This window comes from Merops nubicus, unplaced genomic scaffold, assembly GCF_000691845.1.
Source record: "Merops nubicus isolate BGI_N331 unplaced genomic scaffold, ASM69184v1 scaffold4207, whole genome shotgun sequence".
NCBI lineage: Eukaryota > Metazoa > Chordata > Aves > Coraciiformes > Meropidae > Merops > Merops nubicus.
Window position 1 is genome coordinate 4,705 of NW_008622241.1, and position 24,782 is coordinate 29,486.

The following is a 24,782-nucleotide window of genomic DNA, read 5'->3' on the forward strand; positions in this document are numbered from 1 at the left end:
AGGTGTGAATAGCTAACTCCATGTTTCTAAATTTATATGTAGTTATTTTTCTTGTTTTCAGGAGGACATACACACATAGTGAATAGGAAAAATCTGAGGTAATTTGTGATCTGTCCCCTTTGGATTAAAGTATCTGAGGTCTTAAATTGTTAGTAGTTTCATTTAATATGGTTTTCTTCTTATTCAAAGCAGAGTACCATGAGGGATTAAGTCTTATTATTATAAAGTCTTATTAATGTAATATTATGGTCCAATTTATCTTTCAGAGTAAAGTTCAGCTGGGTGGAATGTATATTAGGAAAAAGCTGTAGTAATAAATATTTGTTTAGGTGGCTAAATCTGTACTGAAAGTCGTAAGATTTTTTTTTTCCTTTATTGTCTGGTGCCATATTGATGTTGTTTAACCCCAGCTGACAATTAAGCACCATGCAGTCGCTTGCTCACTCACCAGTGGAATGGGGAAGAGAATCAGAAGACACTTTAATAGAATAAAAAAGGAAGAAAATAATAATCATGATAATAATAAAATTAAATATACAAAAACAAGTGAGTCACAGTGGAACTGGTCACCACTCATTGAGTGATGCCCAGTCAATTTCCAAGCAGTGGCCCCCGGCCAGCTTCTTACCCTGTTTGTATACTGGGCTTGACATCATGTGGTATGGAATATTCCTTTGGCCAGCTTGGGTCAGTCATCCTGGATGTGTCCCCTCCCAGCTTCTTGTTCCCCTCCAGTCTTTTCACTGGCAGGTCATGAGAAGCTGAAAAGTCCTTGATTCAGAATAAGCACTACTTAGAAACTACTAAAACCATCTCTTTATTATCAACGTCATTTTCTTACTAAGTCCAAACCAGGAAGTTATACCAGCCACTAGGAAGAAAATTTCCTCTATCATACATATTTACATGGCAGATACCATGGATACATATTTACATGGCAGAATTAGTTATGTAGATCTTGTAAAAAATAAAGCACCTGGAGTGTTTTCCCTGGGGGATAAAGGTGCTTGATCTCACCAGCATACAGCCATCAGCTGTATACTGAATTGTATCAGATCTACTGCAGGTGAGCTATGGATATGTACCTTAGGATATTCTTGTGTCAGTGATGGCCATCCAGCTGATGGCCTCCAGGTTGCATCCGGCAGGTAACAACTCAGCCATAAATTTTAGTCACTGTCTGACAAGAGTTGAAATATCCCTGTTGTAAAAGATATGTGATATATTAATCACATGTGGAGAAGACATAATTTTGCTTGCAGAGAGAGAGAGAGCAAGCTTTTTGTTAAATGGTTTAGTTATTTACATTAGCCTTTACGGAATATATTCGCCTCATTGTACAATTATTTATTGATTTCATTGAGCTTTGGATTGGTTCATAACTGCCAAATGACAGTTACACTAAAATTTCAGTAGAACCCATTCACCATGTTTCTCTTTGGGACTTGGTTTTTTTATCGTTGTAGTTGTATGGCTTTTCCTATGATTTTAAGCCAGATTCAGCAAGCTTCTGGTTTTGTTGGTACTTCAGGCTATATATTTCTTTTCCTCCAGTGGGAGGAGATGGATACTAGAACTTGGAAGTATTTCAGATAAGCTTGTTTTTGTGATGGGCTGTAGTAGTTACCTGAAGATTTTGCAGGAAATATGCAATGAACTCTGTTAGAACAAGTGCTCACATTAATGTGTTGAAATACTAACAGCTCAAATGACTGAAAATGCCTTATAAAGGAGAGTAAGTTGAAATCTAACAAAATTGGCTTTGCAATTCAATGAATGCTATGACTGTGGGATGGCATTTAATTAAGGTAGCTGCTTTTTCTTGAGGTTATGGTTCTCAACATTCACTGAGGTTTGTTTTAAGTTTAGTTTCACTGTGGAAAGTGTTTCTTGGATCAAGGCACTTAACCCTTCAGTAATGTATCAGTTTATTCTGAACTTGATGACAATTAAGCTTTCACTAGTCAAGTGTAGATAGATATTTGCAGTCTCTTGAATGGGGTACTGACATGTGGCAAGTGGATTTGTGTCTGTCTGTCTGTCTTTGTGTGATGATGGTAGTCTGAAACTCGTAGATCTGATACTATCGTCATTTTTACATGCTTCAGATATCCAGAGAGATGATGCCTTTTCATCATCATGTCCTTAACATTTTGGGGATATTTTATCCTTTACTTAATACCATTTGTCCCTTTTGAACTATACCCACTTAGGCTCTATAATTTGCTGTTGTTATTCTTTTCTCTTCTGTTCTCTGAATCTTCACTTTTTTCTCTGCTGTTTGGTCTGGATGAACACTGGAGTATGACTGTTTACATTTTAATTAATTCCATGATCTACCCAAAACCCACAAAGAAGGTAAAACTTGCCAACTAAGAAGATAAGACTTACCAATTTACATTTCCAGGTTTCATTCAAATTCATCCGAAATACATGTCCGTAAGAATTTTAGTAGGTTTAGAGTTCAGTTTCAGTAACATAGTATAGATTATCCTAAGGCTTCTTTTATCTTCTTGATATTTTTTTTTTTTCTGTTGCATGAAATTACTGGAAGGCTTTCCTTGGGAGACATTTTGTAGAGAAAGGTGAATGTATATCTATCTATAAATTTTGGAACAACAAAGTACTCCTGATTTCTAGATTAAAATACAGTTGGCTTAAGGAGTCCTACTAATTTTGCAGTTAGCATTAGAAATGTTTGTACTAGAAAAAAAATAAGAATCTACTTACTGAAGATAATGGGTACTTCCAAGTATTCTCCTAGGCAGAGAACAGCTTTAAGATACTGTAGTAAAGATTTTCTCAAAACAGAGGAAGAAATGTACATGTATTTCAAATCTGGGTGTTACGATCGATAAGTTACTTGGTTTTTGCAAAGCAAAACAAAACACACAACACATTCTGCAAGTGTGTAATCAGTGGAATAATTGATGTGAGGAAAGAGAAGTGAAAAGTGTGTCCTATTTTCTCACTTGTATGGGGTGGAATAAGAACTGCTCATAGCATCAGGAATAATGATATTGCCATTCATTTTTTACCATATCGAAAGATTGTTTTTACCAAGTTCATATGTTTGCAGGCAGGGCTGCTGTTTGTAGGGTGCTGAAGAGGCTGGGGATGTTAAAAAATTCATCAAGGATGAAATTTTGGCAAAAAGGACCTGGAGTTCCTGGTGGACATCATGGAGCCTTGGCAGCAAAGAAGGCCAGAAACCTTCTAGTCTGTGTGACCAGGTGCACACTCAGGAGACTGAGGGAAGTGAATATCTCCCTCTGCTCAGCACTTGTGAAACCACATCTAGACAATGCATCCAGTGTTCAGTTTAAACTGGAGGGAACTCAGCAGAGGGCTGCTGAGCTGATCAGGCAGGAGCACTTGCCCTGTGTGGAGAGGGCTGTTAAACCTGGAGAACAGTTAGCTTTGGGGGGACCCAACAGCAGCAGCCCCCAGAACTTACGGGGAGATGATCGAGAAGACAGAGGTAGGCTCTTCGTAGTGGTACATGGTAAGAGGATGAGGAAAAATGGTGCTAAACTGCAATAGAGGAAATACCAGCTAGGTATAAGGAGAATAATTTACTGTGAGGATAATTAAACAGTGACAGGAATTGTCCAGTGAGGTTGTGGGATCTCTGTCCATGGAATTTTCAAAGACCTAACTGGACTAAGCTCTATACATCCTGGCCTGAATTCAGTATTGGCCCTCCTTAGAGTACAAGTTGACTTCTCAAGTTTCCCAAGATCCCTTCTAAATTGCATGATTCTGGGACGAATCAGCTTGTGGGGTTTTTTTTTGTTTTTTTTTTTTTTTTGATATGGTTTGCAAACTTAATTGTGCATGGTTCTTGCTCTCTACTATATAGCCTAAAAGAAGGGAATAGTTTTTTCCATCAGGTCTACAAAACTGGGAAGAATAATTTTGTGACCAGATATGGAGGTAAAAAGCTACTTTTACAAAGATGGTCAAAGTAAGATTGCTGTACTAATCAATCTGAATATGTTTGAAAATCCAGAAGCTCTGAGCTGTCACAGAGAATTGCCTGCACTTTGCTAGATAGATGTGAGGAAAATCTTCTATTGATTTCTGGACTGCAGCTTGATAGGAGTAGAGGCAGCAGTTATACTGTTCTGAGCATATCAATATTTGGATGAACTTTCAAGGAGAGTATTAACTCTGTATTATATGAAAAGACTGGTGAATAAAGAATGTCTGTGATGTTTTGAGTCCAGGTGATGTCTTTTAAAAAAATTTTAAAAATTATTTGAAGTAATAACAAATTTGACCACTATCATTTCAAATAGTACGTAGCAATATTAGAAAGTTGACTTGTAAGAAAGTAATTTGTGTGTATCTCAGAACAAAATTCTTCTGGAACACATCTTTAATAACACCTGTTGTTCCTAATGTTAAGAGTTCACATTCCTATGAACATTCTTTGCAATCAGGTTGTACTTTTATTAAGTGTTCAGAGTTAAGTCTGGTTGTATTGTTCAGTAATTTCTGTTTGGATTAGTTTTTGTTGTATTAGTATCACAGAGATGTTGAAGATAATTTTATAAGAAATGTTTTGTTAATTCAAAGAGAAGGTCTTGCTGGGACTAAATTTAATTGTACTTAAGATATTTTGTGTGGGAGAAAATGTTTATCTTTTAGAGATGTACTTCAAAGCTATAATGACTCTAAAGATCTTTGTCACCTGATGCTTGTGGTATGATATCCCAAGTTCGATAGTCTAAACATTCAAATACGTAGGCAACACTTCATTACAGGGAATGAACAGCAGTTACCTGCTTTTATTCTCTTAGTGCTATGATTGTTCTTTTTTTTTTAAACAAGACATTACTTATTTCATACTAAGTGAACTTTATGTAGCTTATCCTAAAAATATGTTTCTTTCTGTATAAGTATTTCTAGTGTTTTTTCCACACTTTTCCATTCTAATTTTACTGCTAACTTAAGGTCCATATTCATCACTTTCGTACAAACTCAGGAAGGAAGAGGGAAAAACAGGGTAGGAAATGATAAATAGCCAGACAAATATGCGATTAGAGGCATAGAGCACAAGACCGTGTGTGTATTGAGAGGAAGAATCAACCTAACTATGCAGTAGTTATACTGGAAAAAAGATACAGGGAATAAGTAAGACATACTTTGTTGGGAGAGAGAAATACATTTTGACACACAAAAGAATATGCCAGTCTGGCAAGGCAGAAAGAGGGGGAAATAGATTGATAAAAGCATCTGAGATGGAATAGGTGAGGGGAAAATAAAAGAGATTTTTGTGAAGAGAATGTCTAAACAAGTATAAGGAAGGATGAAGATGAAGGAATACATCAGTGACTCTATATTCCACAGGATTAGGAAGGGCAAGTAATGTTTTCTGGAGACATTTTTTCAGTAACTGCGTTTCTTTGCTTGCAGTTATGATTATTTTCCCAGAAATTTTCTGTGATGAATGAAGCGTATCAGTGAAGAAGCTGATGATGAAATGCAAAACAGAGTTCATTTCTGCAGAAATGTAATAGAACTGATGAGTATGAAGTCAGCCATCAAGTCTGGAAGATAAATCTTAAGAGATGTTTAAGCCATTTGCTACTGACAGCTAGCAGTAAAAGCAAGCTTTCAAGAAAATCTTTTGAAGAAAAATGTAATTGTGTCCTATTCTAGCAGCCATGACTATGTGGTCCTGCTGCTATTGCTGCTACTGAAAAGAATTAATATTTGTGTATGTGCAGAAGTCTCAATCCTTTTTCAGGTTCTGCAGGATACTACAAGTCTGTCTGAGGCCCTTGTTTTATCTTAGGAAGATCCAAGGAAATATATAATGTATTTTAAATTGCTGAGATAAGAGTAATTACTTATGCCTACCACGTTGAGACTGTGTTTTGCTCTGACTGCTAGGAATTTTCTTCTGTCCTAGGCACTGCTTAAACTTATCCTTCTAAGGTTCAGATTTTCATCTATACCTGGTCCTGTGCCTTGATTATTCATGTGACACATGCCTAAGTACTTTCTAATTTAGTTTCTGAATTAGAATGATCACCAGCCTCTAAATGGCCTGAGTCTGGATGTTGGGATGTCCATGACTATGTTGTGTGTTTCAGCAGCACTTTGGTTCTTATTTTATGCATGGAATTTAGCTAGGTTAGATAACCTCTGAACAGTCATTGATAGGGACATGAAATATACTTCCTTACCATATACAGCATACCATGTTTGGTGTTCTGGAATAAGGTAGTATCTGGTTCGATGACTGATCAGCTGGAAACCTTCCCTTGAAACCTTGTCTGTCTGAACTGACTTCTTATGAAGCATTGCCTGGTTAAGTGCAGTTTTCTGACAAACCTCTGAAGCTGTATTGTTGCTAATAAAGTAATTGCTCATGTTTACAATTTGGGAAAAAAAGTTTGTCTGAAAGTTGAGAGAAATTGTTTTTTTTTTAAAGTACTGGAAAATAAAGATTAAATTATATTATACTTAGACAAAGGACATAAATACGATGTTCTGGGAAGCACAGCCAGTGAATAACAGCTGTCTGGAGGATATTTCATGATTTAGATAAGTCCTGTGTCCTACTTCTGTATCGGTAAAACTCCTGAAGCAACTGCTTTTGGCCGGCGTTGGAGAAGGTCCTCTGCATAAATGAATTAATACAGCTAGTCTTATTGTTCTCATTTGCATGTGTAAGGCAGAAAGTAAAATGCTATGTTCCTTTCAACTCTTTCAGCGCAGAAATTATCTGAAATACTGACTTCCCTTCTTACTTATTAAATGTTCATCAGCGTATTACTTGTACAGAAGGATCACTTTGTCTCCAAATAGACAAAAGCCTATTTTTTGGGCTAGTTTTTATTTAAATTTTTTGTTTAAACCTACTTTTTTTGTTTAAACAACCAAGCAGGGTTGTGTAAACCTCATGGCCAATGAGGGCTTGATTGAGTTGCTTGCGCACAGGCATGAAGTGTTAGTGGAGATAATTAATGTTCACTGACCTATCTCTACTGCTGTTTCAGAAATCTACAGGTTTCCCATAAGTAACCCCGCTTGGAGGATGAGGTACCCTTAGGTGTGTTGGGTGGGAATAGGAGTCTGGGACTTGGCTGTGTTTACTCCCACCTATGCTAGGCATGTATTTCTATGTATAATATTTTAATACACATGAAGCAAATAGCAGTAGGAGCACTCACTATATTAACTTTTCTTCCACTTCATTACATAGCCTGACAGATGATAATTGCAACTTAAAGCTCACCTGATTGTTTTTTTCTCATATTTAAAGGAGAACAAAGACCTATGGTATTAAAGTCTGAAGATGAACACGTTGCCTGGTGTTGAAAAGACTTATTTAGTCATTAGTCACTTGTGCTCAGGGATTTATTAGTCATGGTAATGTCTCCAATTAGTTGAAGGACAGAGAGCATAATTAGGGCACATTTTATCTAATTACTGTTAACTGTGTACATGCAGTTTACTGTTGAGTTTATGAGGCTAGCTGAAGTGTTATAACAAGCATGTTCAGAAGTGAGGTCTCTTTCTTATTTATAAAATCATTAAAAACAAGATTAACACAGTACTAGATGTACAACAGCATTGTGCCATGGAACAGAAATCTTTTAATGTTTGATGTCATATTTTTGTTCTAAATCATCGTGTCTTCAGACATCCTGCAAAAGACCTGGTGAGTGAACTTGCTTAGAAAAGAAGTATGTTTTACAGTAAATGGAGAAAAGATCACGTATTATGTTCTGTGTAGAGTGAAATAACCTTTATATGAACTTGGAAAAGAAAAGAATTCCTCTTTAATTAAGTTTGCCTTTCTTCCTGGAGTTATGAGAGAGAGGGGAGAGTGCTACTATTAAAGTGAAGGTGGAGTTAATTGACATTAATCTTAATGTGTTTGTTAGATTTATTTTAACTGCAGAGAGGTAAAAAGGTGCTCAGCCCAAGTTAACTGCTACTAAATATTTGAATGGCATACCTGGATTTCTGGTTTGAAATGAAGTTTGCTGGCTTCTCTCTTTCTACCTCATTCCAAACCCTAGAGAAAAAGCTGGACTTTGCGATGTGAGACACACAGAAACTCAGGTAAAAGGTCAACAGTTTCAAACCATGTTTTTTTCCGAAGTGAACGTTTCTTTAAAGAACATGATCTAACAACCTCAGCTACTTCCTGATAACACCATCTCAACTGATCCTGCCAACTGTGTAAATCTGAAGGATTTTCTACCATTTACAGTGTAGTTCAAATCTGTTTATAATGACAAAGATCAATAATCCAGATTCTCAGAAATGAATGTCTGTCCTATTGTCATCATGTGCCTAGGTGTTCTTTTGGGGGATTTTTATGCAACTCCCCACCAAACATCTTTATTGAGAATTTACGTTGGCAGATGTCGTGTGTTCTGGTTCACTGGAGGCCATACAGAAGACTTTATATATTCAGGTCAGTTCCTTTTTCCAGCCAAAATCATTCCTTTCTTATCTCAGGCCTGAGGCTGCGCATCAGTACCTACGACTTAGGGATCAAAAGTGTGGAACTGGGTGCCATCAGCAATGCAGAGATGTTATAGTCTTTATTGCATGCTCAGTAGTCTTGGACACATTTTAAAGAAGAGTTAAAAAGATGGTATTCTGGTAGTGAGATGGGTTAATCACAGTCAATCATCTCTGAAAAGGCTGGTAAGATAGGAATAGAGAGAGTAAGACTAGTTGATTGGAACTGCAATAGTCTGGTTCCTCCACGTTCGGTTATGTTAATTTCTGATTTGTGTTGGTTTCTTTGCTGACTTAGCTAATGAATTAGCGAGCCATAAGCTCTTGGTAACCTAATATACTGGTATGGAAGTCTAGTGTATTTCTCTTCTAGCAGCTGGCACGTTTTTCAGTGTACAATATTTTCTAGATAAAATGAAATAGTTCTGTGTAAATAGTAGGAAATGCACATTTTAAGCCAAGATTTTTGTCAGACACTACGTAGAGAAATATTGCCTCTAATAAAAGTGCCTCCTTAAACTTATTTACTTACTAGTGGCTGGAAAAGCTCTTGGATGTTGGAATGGAATTTTTCTCTTCCCTCCCCTGAAACTGCATTATTATTTTCTGCAAGCTATCGGTGTCCTAGTCTGTATGCTTATTTGTAGTTCAGAGTTTAAAAATTGGACCAGGACTAGATGTCCTCCAATCAAGCAAGACAGAAAGTGAAAATCTGATTTTTTTTTTTTTTTTTTGTTAATTCAAAGTTTATTTAAATGCCATAAATAGCAGAAAAGAGAAAAGTGGAGAGCACGTTGCTCAGAGGGGTTGTGCAGTTTCCATCCTTAGAGGTTTGCAAGACCCAACCTGATCAAGCCATGACAACCTGATGTGACCTCAGAGCTGGCCCTGCTTTCAGAGGAGGCTAGACTAGAGACCTTCCATGATCCCTTCCCACTTGAGTTGTCCCATGAATCTATAAATAAAGTTAAGAGCGCCTAAAAATGTCAAGATATTTGAGTGACTGCAGGTGGAGCTATCAGGGTTGTAATTCCTCTTGGGTTTAGGTAGGAATGGCCTGACCTCTTGTACTTTTAATTTTTGTCTGTCTATGCTGTTCTTAATAGTGATGTGGAAAGAACATTAAAGCAGGGCAAAATTATGCCATCATCACCTTAAATTCTCTGCAAATAATTGGGCTGATCCTGAGTCTCAGGTGCCCTGGGTCTGTACAGAGCTCTGGTAGTTTACTGTCCTTTCTGTTGTTTGTGGGATAGAGGACAAAAAGAGGAAGAAGAAAAGGGCAGTTTTGTAGTGGGCATGTCTCTTTCCTGAGAGAGTTGCTTATAAATTTTTAATCCTCATCATCTTAATGCCCCAGGGAAAGACTGGGATTGCCTCTGCACTCCTAGCAATCGTAAGCTAATTTATATAGTAATTAGATGACATAAAGTGCAAGCAGACCAAAAATCTAGATTAAAAAAAAAGCTATGTGGTAACAAAACATGAAAGAGATGGCAATAGGTAGCTTTGAGGGAAAAAGAATGTACATTTACAAAACTTAGCTTCCTACTTCTTTTAGTGCTACCATTAGTGGGATCCTGCTAATGGGAGATGTTAAATATTTAATATCTGACATTTCTATAATGTCTATGTAGTGCAGTGAAGATTAAGTATTTCATGGTGCATTTCAATTTAAAAGAATGAAAGTGCTTTTCAGACTGTTACAGAGGAAGCTAACAGCGAACCATGTATTTAGAGTGCATATTACTTTTGGCTATAATAGACTCTTGCGACTTGTTTGCAGTAAGCTAGCTATGAAAGTCTTGATATCCAAACAGTGCCTTTTGTTCCTCCTCTGAGAACCTCCTGGGCTGTGGCAAGCTCCTTGCACTTTCCAAATTAAGCAGGCATGCCAAAACCACTGAGAGGTTTCCACAGCCATGATAGTCTTGATTTGCAGTGAGACTTTACTTGCTTGAAAAGCGAGTACCACTTTTCAGTGCTCTCTGAGAGGTGATGCAAGGTCTTATGAATACAGACTGTTTTGGGACATTCCCACAAAGGAGTGTAATAAACACTAGACATGTCTACTCCATCTCTGACCTTTCCTGACTTTTTCTGTCCTTCCTTCCTGAAGGTATAGTGTTGTATCCACATGTAACATGCTGGTGGTCTTCATTCCTGTAAAAAATGTACTGAAAAATACAGTCATTAGTTTTGAGGGCAACATATGTCAGCGCAGTTTAGAAGCCCTTGAAACCCTTTCTAATAATATAGCAGTAACATTTTTTGTTTCGGTGTATGATACAAATTGGTACAAGGTCAGTAATTTAATTCCTTTCTTTTACTGGAATATCTATGCTTATGCAAACATTGAAAGTGATTTACATGGATTGCATACGTTCTGTAATAATTTCTAGCCAGTGTCCATTTGTGAAGATACGTTGTATGACTGTCAGAGTTACTGCTATCAGACTGATGCACTTTGGTTGACTTGAGGCCCATAGCAGTTCCCTGAAATAAGCTGGATGAGTCATGTGGATTGCAAACTTTAGTGCTGGAGGAATACTTAAGTCCACACTCATTTGATTCAAATGGAAAGAAAACTACTTCCAGGCATTCTTTGACCTTCTGGTGGTATCTGAGGGAATGTACAGATGCAACCAAGGTATTGCCATTTCTTTCTAATGACTTAGTGATTAACTATATGCTGCGGCTTATCTAATTAAAAGTTATGCAATAGATGAATGTGTAAGCATTTTCCTTTTATATTTGTTTCATCTTTATAAAACAGGTAGCTAACAAATGTTCTTTTAAACGAAAGGAATGATACAGCATTTTAACAGTACCACATAGGCATTTGAATATGTAATACAAGCTTCTGTGAATGTTTAGCCATAGCACATGGATGTAATGTTTGTTGGCACTCTTAAAATTTGAAGGGAGTTCAGTAAGTATACAAGTGTTATTTTTTTTATATCATAGCTCGAATGGAGGCTGCTAGGAAGGAGTTTCTGTTAATGTTCTTGATACCAAGATGTATTTATTACCATAATTAAGCATCTCAAAAATATTAATACTATGATTTGAAAATGAAATACATGTAGGGAAAAGCTTGGGAATTATATTTTGTGTTTAAAAGCAGGGAAAGGCAGTAAGAGGATGTCTACTGCTGCTTTTATACGTTTGACTTGCGGCCTGAGTTTTTCTGTATAGGTGATGTCTTAATGCCTCTCTTGACATATTTATTAGCTTACACTCTACTGCTGTAAAACAAAATGTTGGTGTTTTAAATAAGGGCCTGACTCTCTTTGCAACAGAATGCATTTGGATTTTTATGAAGTACTCTAAATAGTATTCAATATTTTATCAGTTTCTTCTTCACTTTTTGTTTATTTGGTTTCAGTGTTTGGGTTTATTTTTCCTAACCTTGTCTTTTTTCATTCACTCACCACAGAGCTGATAAAGCAGATGATGAAGACGATGAAGATCTAACAGTGAATAAAACATGGGTCCTTGCGCCAAAGATTCATGGTGGGGATGTAACTCATATACTGGACTCCTTACTTCAAGGATATGACAGTAAGCTTCGGCCAGATATTGGGGGTAAGCCCATAAAATAATTCAGTAAATAGAAGATGTGAACCAGAGATGGTGGTGTTTTGTGAAGAATAGAAAAAATCTGCTTTGTGAAATTTTTAAAACTTAATATAGCAAGTTAAATAGAATGGCAATAAAATGCAATGGCTATCTGGAACTGGTAAAAATAATGTTCTGTGCAAGAGTAGGGTTTTTATGTTCTATTTACAATCTTTTTCTTATGCACAGTATTGCTTTTTGGGGACAGTGGGCCACTCATAATAAATCATTAAAAGGCAATTTTATTTCTCTTGGTTTAACTATGATGATCTGACAGAGAGAATTATAGATATAAATTAACCACGATTATTTAAAAATTTGATCTTGAGTCTGTAGGAGTTTATTAAAGAATAATTTCTGGATATTTTTACTCTTGCTATAGAGAATGCATTGAAAGTGTGTATTTTGAGCAAATTTAACTCAGCCCAGTTCTCTTCTTCCTGTAGCTCAGATTTTAAAATACTGCTTAAGAATCTAAAATTATAATTTAGGACTATATCTTTTCTAGAGGCATATAGGAAGGAAGACTGTGTTACTATGGTTAAAACTTCGAAGTTAATGGGAAGGCAATTTTATCCTTCAATAGTCAAAGCAAAATTTGCATGTAACTTTTAAGTGTAAATATTTGGAAGAATCTTGTTCTGAAAACATGGAATACATGGAACCTTGCCAGCTTTTTTCTACCACTAAGTAAAATAATTTGTAGTCTCCAAGTTGTTTCCCTGAACTGTGAAGGCAGAGGTGGAGAACTTAATTATTTGTTAAATATTTGGCATTCCTTATCAAAGAAATGCCATGTAAGTCTGTAAGCTTCTCATATGATAAACAGTACAACAATCCAGACTTGTTTTGTTTATGTAGAACAGAGAGATGCAATCTCAAACTAAGTATTTTCTTTCGAAAGCTTCTCACAAATTGTTTTCTTCCCCAAATTTCTTAGTTCTGTTGTATTGTTGACTGTTACCCTGAAGATGTTGAATAGTAATTTTTTTTCTTGCTGTCATAATATAATCACATGTGAATCTTGTGAAGTTTGTTGTATGTCTTTGCCTTCATGTTTATTTAATTGCAAACATTTAGACAACAAGAAAGGTCTTTTCAGCGTATTTTTCCTTCAATATGTACCAGATGTATAGCATTACTTTTTTTTTTTTTTTTTTTCTTTGCTTAATGCAACAGACAGCCAAGGGATTATAGAACCATAGAGTGGATTGAGTTGGAAGGGGCCTTAAAGATCATCCACTTCCTACCTCTCTGCCATGGGCAGGAATACCCTCTACTAGACCAGGCTGCTCAAAACCCCATCCAGCCTGGCTTTCAATGCTTCCAGGTATGGAGCACAAACAACTACTCTGGGCAATGTGTTCTAGTGTCTCACTAGTGAAGAGCTTCTTCCTTACGTCTAATCTAAATATACCCTCTTTCATCTTAAAGCTGTTACTCCTTGTTCTATCACTACATATCCTTGTAAAAAAATCCCTCTTCAGCTTTCCTGTAGAACCCCATTAGGTACTGGAAGGTTGCTATAAGGTTTTCCTGGGGCCTCCTCTTCTGCAGGATGATATACCAACTCTCTCAGCCTGTCTTCAGAGCAGAGGTGCTAGAGTCCTCTGATCATCTTCATGGCTCTCCTCTGGACTTACTCCAACATGAGGGAAGCATGAGGGAATAAACTGTCTCTGCTAGGATTCCTTCTAATGATTAGCTGGTAGGTGGGGCTGCAAGAAAAGAGAATTCTGTTTATTTTCTCCCCATAAAACTTAGAAATAAATGGAGGGAAAAGAGAGGAAAAGGATATTTTTCTGACATGTCAAATGGATTTAGAGGGGCATGAGAGAATTGTGGTGTAAACCTTATGCCCACTTTTCTGGTTATATACTGAGTCTTGGTAGGGCAAGAACACTGCCTTTTTGTGAGGAACTCAATGTACAGCTTTTTTGGGTTCCAAATATCCGTTCCTGAAAGAAGTCACTTGGTTCTAGCTTCTCTCACATGAATGCTCCCTTTTCCTTTCTTCTTCACTTTCTTGATGCAATACTTCTGTACCAGTCTGACCTTTGTTATCTGGAACCCTCTTCCTACTCCTCCTAATAGATGTCAAGACTGACTCTTTTCTGGATGTAGGGGAAGTTGCAGAGTTCTGTCACAAGGCAGAAATTTTGGGCAATAGAAGATGAAATTCCCAGCTTCAGGTGAAGGCATTGCATTCTGTCAGGCTGCCTTGGAACTGTATTTAACACACAGAAAAACAAAATCAGGCTATAGTGCATTCATCTTAGTCTGCTTCAATTATGCGGATAAAATCTGGTGTCAGATTCCACATCTTCAGAGTAATGTCAGTACTTGTACAACAAGGTTATTGAACTGGAATTCTAATTATCTTTCAAAGCAATAATATCCCACAGAACATTTTTACTATTGAATTACGAAGCTCAGTTACAATAGCAACATTTTTGTTTTGAACCTGGACTTTTTGGGTTTGAATAGGAGAACAGAATTTTGTTTTCTGCATGATGATGACACAGAATTTCGGCATCTCAGAGTGAGATAAAGGGTTTCATTGTTAAACAGGCAGTTAGTTGAGGGAGATGATAAAGAAGAACCAAATGAAAATGGAAATGTCAGAGGCAATACTGAAATACAATAGTAGAAAACCACACTGTCATTTTCTCTTTGTCCTATTCAAATAACCATGAGCTGTAGTGATTTCTTAACTGCTACCCTTTGCTATCTTTATTAATCTTAATAGTCTTTAACTCAATTTTTTATAATATCCTTTGAGGTGTTTCAAGCATAAAGGAGCTAGTATTAAACTACCTTCTGCTCAGTATGAAGTAATAGTAGTTACCAAATGAAGTCTCTTATCCGTAGTATAAATTCCTTTCGTTACAAATACAACATTGGAGTGTTGATATATTAATAAAGCAGTATTATTCTCAGTATAACATTACCTTTTGACTACCTGATTTTATAAACACACTGTTGTAGCTTCAGTCCTGCATCAAATGAGCTGTTATTTTTCAACTTTCCTTTTAAAGGAAAGAACTCTGGCTGCACACTGTTCTGCCTCTTACACCTTGAGGACACTGATTTATTAATATTACCCTATCAATGTACAGCACATTTTTTTTCCAGCTATATCTCATGTCCAATGTTGTGTATTATGTGGGTGAAACATAACTGATCAATCTGAAAGTTTTCTTGAAAATAGAGAATAATCATATACCTACAACTCTAGTAGAGTATTTTCAATCAACAGTTTTAGAAAAGTCACCATTGATAGACTTTTTAAGAATGGTGAGAATGGTTACTCATGGACATAGCTAGAGAAATTTGGATAGTTGTAATTGCACTGCAAGCCGGGCTTGGGTAAGTAATTGCATCTCAGTACACTAGTGTGAACAGTCATGTACTCAGGGTGTGAAGGATACATGAACAAAAAGTGGACTTTCAAGAGTCTGACAGAAGCACTAATTCTGAAAAGATAACCATATTAGGGGGGGATTCTGTTGAACAGGTGCTCTTAGTGTAACATTGATGAAAGGATGATAGAGGCAGGAAAGAAATAAGCCCAAATAAGCAGGAAAATGTCAAGTAAAGGTAGAGAGGTATGTATTCTGAGATGGGGAATGTTTTTCAAGAATTGAAGGAAATTGAAATACAAGAGCAAGATGTAGAAGAGCCTATACAGTGAATGTTAAAAGTATTGTGTGTGTGCACTGCATAGAAAATGATGGAGATAATAAAAGTGTTAGACTAGGAGTATTTGCTAAAGCTGAATTTCTTTTAAATAAAAAGGTATAAGAAGAAGTGTTGAGAACAGGGCGATGCTTTCATCAAAATCACTTTGAAAAAATTCTTCAGAGATGGAGCTGGAAGTCTACTGTAGACACTTGAGGCTGAATTTTCAATATAGATAGCCATATAAGTGAGGTCCTTAGATTACTGCTTGTGAGAGTTGTACTTTTCCATTAAAAACTGTTATGAATCGAAGGCCTAATTTTAGAATATAGTAGTTGCCTAAGTTATTTGATAAATAATTTGCTTTATTTGCTGAATAACTGCTTCATCACTAAGAACCAAAGCTTCTTTAGGCAATTAATGAGGAGTTATAGGAAACATACTCAAAGAAAATAAGCCTGGATGAAATTACAAAAATGGTCTTAGTTTAAATTAAATAGTATTGTAAGTAATATTGAAAAAAAAAAGTCGATATATCTTAGACCTTCATTCCAAAATGGGGAATTGTGGTAAACTGCAGGAACTGGTTAATTAATTTAGATGGACTAACATACTGTTGAGTAATGTTGAGGATTAGAGTAATGAAAATGGAGCAATATTAAGCACTAAAAAGTACAATGCTCTGCACTTTTACAATGTGGGTAATAATTTCTTGGAGTTTATAAACTGATAAAAACTGATAAGGAGATCCCTGTAGTGTAGCAGGCAAAGACATTTCAAATAGCAAAAGCTGAAAATTTGGCCTGGAAAAATACAGGCTAAAAGAAAGGCACTTTTGATAGCAAAAGAAGTCACTAATAGAGTTTGTCAAAGATTGAGGTAGATTTTTTTTTAATCACTGATTTTTCTAATCAAGAGTAAATATTTTTCAAAATACAGACCTTGAACTCAAAGTGGTTTTCAGAATGTGCCTGTGCATTGTGTTTGTGTGACAAGCTTCTGGTGGTGGTGGGGCTACAGGAGTGGCTTCTATGAGAAACTGCTAGAAACTTTCCCTATGCCTGATAAAGCCAATGACAGCTGGCTCCAGGATGGACCTGCTGCTAGCCAAGGCTGAGCCCATCAGCAACAGTGGGAGCACCTCTGGCATAACATATTTATCATAGAATCATAGCATGCTTTGGGTTGGAAAGGACTTTTCAAGGTCATGTAGTCCAACCCCCCTGCAGTGAGCAGGGCCGTCTTTAACAAAATCAGATTGCTCAGAGCTCTTTCCAACCTGATCTTGAATGTTTCCAGGGATAGTATTTCCAGCATCTCTCTGAGCAACCTGTTCCAGTGTTTCACCACCCTCATCATAAAAAATTTCTTCCTTATATCTGGTCTAAATCTACCCTCTTTTAGTATAAAACCATCACACCTAGTCCTGCTGCAGCAGGCCCCGCTAAAAATACTATCCTCATCTCTCTTACAGGCCCCCTTTAAATACTGAAAGGCTGCAATAAGTTCTCAGACTCTTCCCTTCTCCGTGCTGAAAAGCCCCAATACTCTCAGCCTTTCTTCACAGAAGAGGCATTCCAGCCCTCTGATCATTTTTGTGACCTTCCTCTGGACCCACTCCTAACAGGCACCTGTCTTTCTTATGCTGGGGACTCCAGAGCTGGACACAGTACTCCAGGTGGGGTCTCACTAGAGCAGAGTAACGTGTCAGAATCACCTCCCTTGACCTGCTGGCCATGCTTCTTTTGAAGGATGCCCAGGACGCAATTGGGCTTCTGAGCTGTGAGTGTACATTGCCAGCTCACATGCAGCCTTTCATCCACCAGTACCCCCGCATCGTTCTCCAGAGGGCTGCTTTCAGTCCCCTCATCTCCCAGCCTGTATTGATACTGGGGATTGGCCTGATCCATATGCAGGACCTTGCACTTGGCCGCCTTAAACCTCATGAGGTTCGCACAGGCCCACTTCTCAAGCTTGTCCAGGTCCCACTGGATGGCATCCCATCCCTCAGGCAGGTCAGCTGCACCACTCAGCTTGGTGTCAACTGCAAACTTGCTGAAGGTGCGCTTGATCCCACTGTCATTAATGAGGATATTAAACAGCACTTGTCACCAGTCTCCATCTGGACATTGAGCTGTTGAGCACTTATCCACCAAACAGTCCACCCATCAAATCCATATCTCTTCAGGTTAGAGAGAAGGATGTTGTGACTGACTGTGTCAAAGGCTTTATAGAAGTCCTGATAGGCGACATCCATAGCTCTTCCCTTGTTCCCTGATGTAGTCACTCCATCATAGAAGGCCACTAGTTTGGCCAGGCAGGACTTGCCCTTGGTGAAGCCATGCTGGCTGTCTCAAATCACCTCCCTGTCCTCCATGTGCATAACTAGGAGGTTCTGTTCAGTGATCTTCTGAGGTATAGAGTGAGTCTGGCATGTTGGTAGTTCTCAGAGTCTTCCTTTCTGTCCTTTTAAAAAATGTGTGCAGTGTTTCCCTTCTTCCAGTCATCAGGATCTTCACCTGACTGCCATTATTTTTCAAGTGTCATGGAGAATGGCTTGGCAACAACATCAGCCAATTTCCTCAGGACTCTGGGATGTGTCTCATCAGGTCCCATAGGCTTATGTTCACACTCCTCAGGTAGTCAAGAACCTGAACCAAAGGAAGGACTTTGCCCCTCTTGTCCTTGTCTTGTGGTCCATCAACTTGGGATGTGTGAGAAGAGAGGTTGTCAGTGAAGACTGAGGCAAAGAAATAGTCGAGGACCTCAGCTTTCCTCTTCTCTGTTATTACCAGCTTGCCTGTCTTGCTCACTGTGGGGTGGGGAGTATGATTTTTTTTGACCTTCCTTTTCTGGCTGACATACCTCTACAAGCCCTTCTTACTGTTCTTTGCATGCCTTGTCAAGTTCAGCTCCAGCCACATCTTGACCTTGCTGACCCAATCTCTACATGGTTGGGCAATGTTCCTATGCTATTCCCAGGATACTTGTCCCTGCTACCTGTGCACTTTCTTCTTGGCCTTTAGTTTGACCAGGAGGTCTCAACTCAGCCCTGCCAGTCTCTTGCCTTTCTTACCTGATTTCTTACACCTTTGGATTGAAAGCTCTTGCATTCTATAGAAAGTGTCCTTAACGATCTTTTAGCTTTGCTCTGCTCCCTTGTCCCTGAGGGCTGTTTCCCAGGGGGTCCTATTGACTAACTCCTTGAAGAGATGGAATTTTGCTTTCCTGAAATTCATGGTCCTTGACTTTAGTCTTTACCTGGCCCATATACCTCAAGCCTGTGAACTCTACCAGTGTGTGATCACTGCAGCCCAGGCTCCAGTCTTGGTGTCACTGATTATCTCACTTGTATTGGTGACCATCAGGTCCAGTATTGCATCCCCTCTGATAGGGCTGTCTATTACCTGGCTTAAGAAATTATCCTCAATGAATTCTGGGAGTCTCCTGGATTGCATGTAGCTCACTGTACTACTTTTTTCAGCAGATGTTGCAATGGCTGATGTCCCCCAGCAGGATAAGAGCCTGTAAGTATGAAGCCTCCTGTTGCTGGAGCAAGAAGACTTTGTCAGCAGGCTCCCCTGGGAGCCTGTAGCAGACACCAACCACAAGGTTCCCTTTGTTGCTTCAGTTTCTGATTCTTATCTGTAAGCTTTCAACCTGCCTATGGCTGTTCTTCAAAGGCAGTTCCTCACACTCTATCCATTTCTTGCAATAGAGGGCAACACCTCTACCCTTCCTTCCTCACCTGTCTCTTCTGAACAGCCTGTAGCTATTGATAGCCACACTTGTAGTCATGAGACTCGTCCAACCAAGTTTCAGTAATGGCAACCAAGAAAAAGGAAAAGAAAACTGTGCCGTGGCAATTGTAGCCAGAGAGAGGAGTGAGAATACGTGAGAAAAACAACTCTGCAGACACCAGGGTCAGTGAAGGAGGTGCTCCAGGTGCTAGAGCAGAGATTCCCCTGCAGCTTGTGGTGAAGACTGTGGTGGAGGAGGTTGTCCACCTACAGCCCGTGGAGGTTAACAGTGCAGCAGATATCCACCTGCAGCCCCTGGAGGACACCATGCTGGAGCAGGTGGATGCCCAGAGGAGGCTGTGATCCTGTGGGAAGCTCACACTGGAGCAGGCTCCTGGCAGAACCTGTGAAGAAAGAAGTCCATGCTAGCAGGTTTGCTAGCAGGACTTGTCACCCTGTGTGAGGGACTCATATTGGAGAAGTTCATGGAGGACTGACCCCACGCTGGATCAAGGGAAGAGTTTTAGGAGTCCTCCCTCTGAGGAGGAAGGTGTGGCAGAGACAATGTGTGATGAACTGACCACATCTCCCTTTCCTCATCCCCCTGTGCTGGTGCAAGGGAGGAAGTAGAGAATTTGGTACTAAAGTACTTGAGAAGAAAGAAGGGGTGTGGGGAAGGTGATAGAGGACTTTTTTTTTTTTTTTTTTCTCATTACAGTACTCTGATTTGATTTGCAATGAATTAATTTTCTTCAAGCCAAGTCTGTTTTGCTTGTGATGGTAGGTGGTGGAGGATCTCTCCCTGTTCTTATCCTGACCCATGAGCTTTTCAAGATATTTTGTCTCCCCTGTCCAGCTGAGGAAGGGAGTGATAGAGTGGCTTTAGTGCATACCTGGTTTCCACTGAAGCTCAACCCGCCACAGCCTGGGTGTTATGCAGCATCATCCCTTACTAGAAAGGTAGTTGTCCATGCATGCTTAGAGAGACTTCTTTCCAGGTATTGTTGCTTGTTAGGAAGTTCATTCTTGCTCTTGAACTCCAGGCGAAAGAGTTACTTTTTTTTTTTCCTTGGGACAAGCCTGTCCTTAGCTATGTGCTTGCATTTTGCTCAATACCAGTCAAACCTTTAAAACAGAGGAACAGGAGTTTCATCTAGTGAAGAAAAGGTGTCAAAACAGAAAATCAGAAAGTGTGAGTAGAACTCTTTAGATCAAGCTTACCTGTGTGCTTCAACTACATCAAGAGTTGATGAACTATCCCTTGGGGGAAGCTGCTCCTTGATGCTCTTCTCTCTCTCCCTGTTGAGTATGAAATCTGCTGTCCTTTCACTTGCTTACCTTATTCTAGCCTGGGTCATATTGTTTTTTGAGTGTAAATATGTAAAATGTGCAAGCCCCTTCTCCCGTTCCTTAGAATCTTCTGGGAGTTTACAGTGCATCTTTGGACTTCGTGAAGGATGTGTTAAGTAGTCTTCCTGCTTGTAGGGATTTCAAGGCTGATACCAAATTTTTAAAGTAAAATAAAAAGCATTCACAGTAGAAAAATCTCAAACCACCTTTCACTGTTAGCTCTTTGTGGAGATTAAGTGAACAATAGTAATTACATGGATGTCAAATTAGTATCAAATATATTATCCTCCAGCATTTGTCATGTTCATGGACTCTAATGACTTCTAGCTCAAGAACACAAGAAGAATGAATTCTTCTAAATCACAAAAGTACTTTTCTCTGTACCATGCAGAGGAACTAGCATAACAAAACAGCCTCTTCCAGTCTTCTGGAACTGGATCTCTTTCTCTTGATCCTTTGAGTCAATTAAAATAATTCCAACAGAGGCAGATTTTCAGACTTTTCACTCGCTTGTAATAGCTCTAATAATCTTACTTAGAGCAGAATGGAAAAAGCAAATTGAACTCTGTGGCACATTACAGGAGAGCCCTTGTGGTAGACCAAGTACTGCTCTCTGTAAGCTGGAATTTCATAAAGTTGACACAGGCCCCATTAAAAACTGGCTTGCTGACAGATCTCAAAATTTAGTTGTCAATAAGGAAATATCAGTGGTCAGGCTATCTCTGCTGGGTGCTCGTAGGAAAGTCTTGATCACGAATAATGATATTTGGAATGATTTTAGCAATGAATTTTTGTAGTAAATTTGGCAAATGACACAAAGGCTATTGGAAAGGGAGAGGCTGTATATAAAAATACAAAAGAGGGATACAAAAATTGAGAGGAGGGAAAAATAAAAGGAGGGGAGGAGAAGGAAACCTGTGGGTCATATTTCAAGTTCAGTGATTCTGTATATTAAAGCAGTGATTTAGGGGAAAACTAAGATACTTTGTGTAGTAAAAGATTGTAGCTATGCATCCCCTGACCATTGTCCAGCGATAACTCCCCTTTTTAAAAGGAACACAAGAAGCAGAAACCTGGAAATTTTCAAGCAGCACTGATAGCACTGTTATAAAAATTTCCAGTTTAAGTGTCCACATTTCAGAATGGATCAGAAGACAACAGAGCAAGTTCAGAAGTGAAAGCTGAACAGGTTTTGTGTGGGTTGCGTTTGCAGTATGCACTATGAACTCTTCTGCTTACTGAAGGCAAGTTTCAGAGGTGACCTTAGTCACTGTGTGTAGGTACTTGCATCTGAAGGAGAGGCTTGATATATGGCTAGGCAGTGCTGAATGTTGGAATCAAAGACTTGAACCTCAGAACAAAACAAGATTTCCTAACATTAAGGAGAATTAAACATTTCCTACTAATATGGGGAAAAAACAGTGGATTCAGCATTGCTTGAGCAATGAGACAAGATACATTTAGGTACACCTACTTGTTTTCTAGTCTAGCAGTGGGGTTACTGTTATATGGATAGATAAGATTGCAAAATTAAAGGAAGAGGATATCTTTTTGCGGGATATGTCATATTTAAAATATATGTATGTGTACATACACACATACTTTACATACTTTTTTTTACTCTGATTTTTTCACTCTGGTGATTATGAGGGACATCAAATGACTCTATGCTCTGTGGTTGTACAGAAAAACCTTTGTGCAGCCTCACTGGTATGTCTTACTTGCAGGCCTAGGGTCACACCAGTAATCGGATTCATAATCAGGGAGAATTTCCTCCCAAGTGAGATTATCAGGGAAAAGGTATTTTAGGATACTTAGGAAATGTATCTTGCCTGTCATTGTAGCTAACAAGGGTGTTAATAATACCCTGTTTATTTTTGTGTGTCTGAGTTTTAGATTTTTGAGATTTGAAGAATCCTCTTAATATTTTAGTTTATAGATCATGTTGGCAATGTCTGATGGTTTGTAGTATAAATAAATAAGTTCTGATGTCCCAGGGTCCCTCTCCTATGAAATGAAGTGCCTTTTTGTTTGTAACTTCCCCTTTTTCCATCTGCAGATGGACAGAAATGCTTCATTTTAATGTGCCATATCATGAAAGAAAAACCAACAGAGCTTTGTTATTAACCCTCTTCATTCCGTTGGGGACTAAGGCATATGTCCTATTGTATTCACATTCTGGTTCTCCAGTACAAGCTAGAAGAAAGTACTTGGTAAACTGATGATGTATCTGGACCTATTTCATTTGGACATTTTTCCCCTATAAACTAATTAGGAGGAAAAAAATTAATTATCAGTGTCACCTGTACGTCAGATGAGATGTTCATGGGAAGTCACTTAGACTTTGTACACTTCTTCAAGAGCACTCAGTAAGAGAGTATGTCCTGCAAGAGAATATATTTTTAAAAGAGTTAATTTTTGTATGCACAGCGAGAGTGATTTCTCTGTTTTGAAAGAAAAAATAAGTTTGGAAATATTTAACTTTTAAATTATTTTCACTTGAGGAACTTTCAATTTGGTGTTTGAAGCAGTGTATTAATCAGGCTTATGAAAGGACATTAATAATCCTTAGGCGTGCTATAGTTGCATGACTTGAAGAAATCTGTGGTGAAAATTTATTTTATTTTTGTTACACATTTTCAATAGGAATAGACAGAAAACATTGCATATTGATTCTTTACAGCTGATAAACCCATCTACTCCCAGACCTCATGGTTGTACAGCAATTTTTTCCAAATGTGTTTTCTGCTTATAATTAAATTTTTAAGTCGGAAGATAGTTTTTTGGTTGTGCTTTTTTTTTTCTTTTACTTTACTTTTTATGCCTTTGTACCTATCTTGTATCTGTTCACAAAGCACAAGTGGAGAATGCATTATGAAGTAAATATTCATGCTTCTAATTCTAACAATTTGTATGGAATAAGGGAGACAAATCATACATGACCTTCACAGAATGAACAAACCAGAGATATAATTATTCTGAATCTAATAAAGAATATCAAATTTATTGTTGTTTTAGTAAATAGGTTAAATTACGCTAACAATGTACAGAGTTAATGAAATATTTAATTATTATGGTTGCTGTTTTGTTTAGTGAGAACTACAGTAATTGAAACAGATGTCTATGTTAACAGCATTGGCCCAGTTGACCCAATCAATATGGTAAGTTCTGATTATTGACAGAAATATTATTGGAATGATGTTATGGTTTAGTATTATGCAATCATTCTAATCTCATTAAAATACGTTTATTTCTTACTGTATATTCTTATGCTGTTGGATATGATTGTGACTATTGCAGAAACTTGTTTAGAGTCTATTTGAAATTGTTGTAATTTAAAAAATTTATTTTTTTTTAAAAGAATGAGGCCACATAGAAGACTTAGTATGAAATTTCACTGTTTGTTTATACCTGGTTTATCTCTGACCCAGTATAGTTTCCTGGAGCTACTCTTCAGAGGTTAAGAAAAATAACAATTGACCCAGCACTGTTACTAAAACTATTTTCAGTGCAGTGATTATTGCTATTCTTCAAAATCCTAGAAAGAAAAATTTGAAATGATCTCTTTTGTCCTCCTTTTTCTGTGTCTTATTTAGTCTTATGGGTCCTCTTCAGTGTGTGTGTGTGTACACAGCTGGTTTCTTCAGAAGTTAAGCAGTTAATCTCATCTGTTTCTGATAGATCTGTTGAGATCTGACTTATCTTTTTGGTACCAACACTGAGGTAATAGCACTTGTGAGGAAGTTGAGTTTGTGACCTTCTCTTAGATCACTTAGACTTCCTTTCAGAATGTGCATTTAATGAAATTGTGGCACTGGAAGCTTTAGAAAGATGGTGTTGCATGACTGTTTCTGAGGATTGTTGCCCAGGACTAAGATGGGGACTGGACCTTGGGCA

The 24,782-nt window shown here is 38.0% G+C and overlaps 1 protein-coding gene across 1 annotated transcript in view; it reads left to right on the plus strand.

The window, feature by feature from the left end:
• The first annotated feature begins 3,138 nt into the window (after nt 1–3,138).
• LOC103777163 (gamma-aminobutyric acid receptor subunit gamma-1-like) overlaps nt 3,139–24,782 on the plus strand; it is a 50,219-nt gene continuing 28,575 nt past the window's right edge. Inside the window, exons 1-3 of the mRNA XM_008944705.1 lie at nt 3,139–3,481; nt 11,911–12,081; nt 23,979–24,046. Coding sequence (XP_008942953.1) covers nt 3,139–3,481; nt 11,911–12,081; nt 23,979–24,046 — 582 coding nt within the window. The remainder of the gene's footprint in view (nt 3,482–11,910; nt 12,082–23,978; nt 24,047–24,782) is intronic.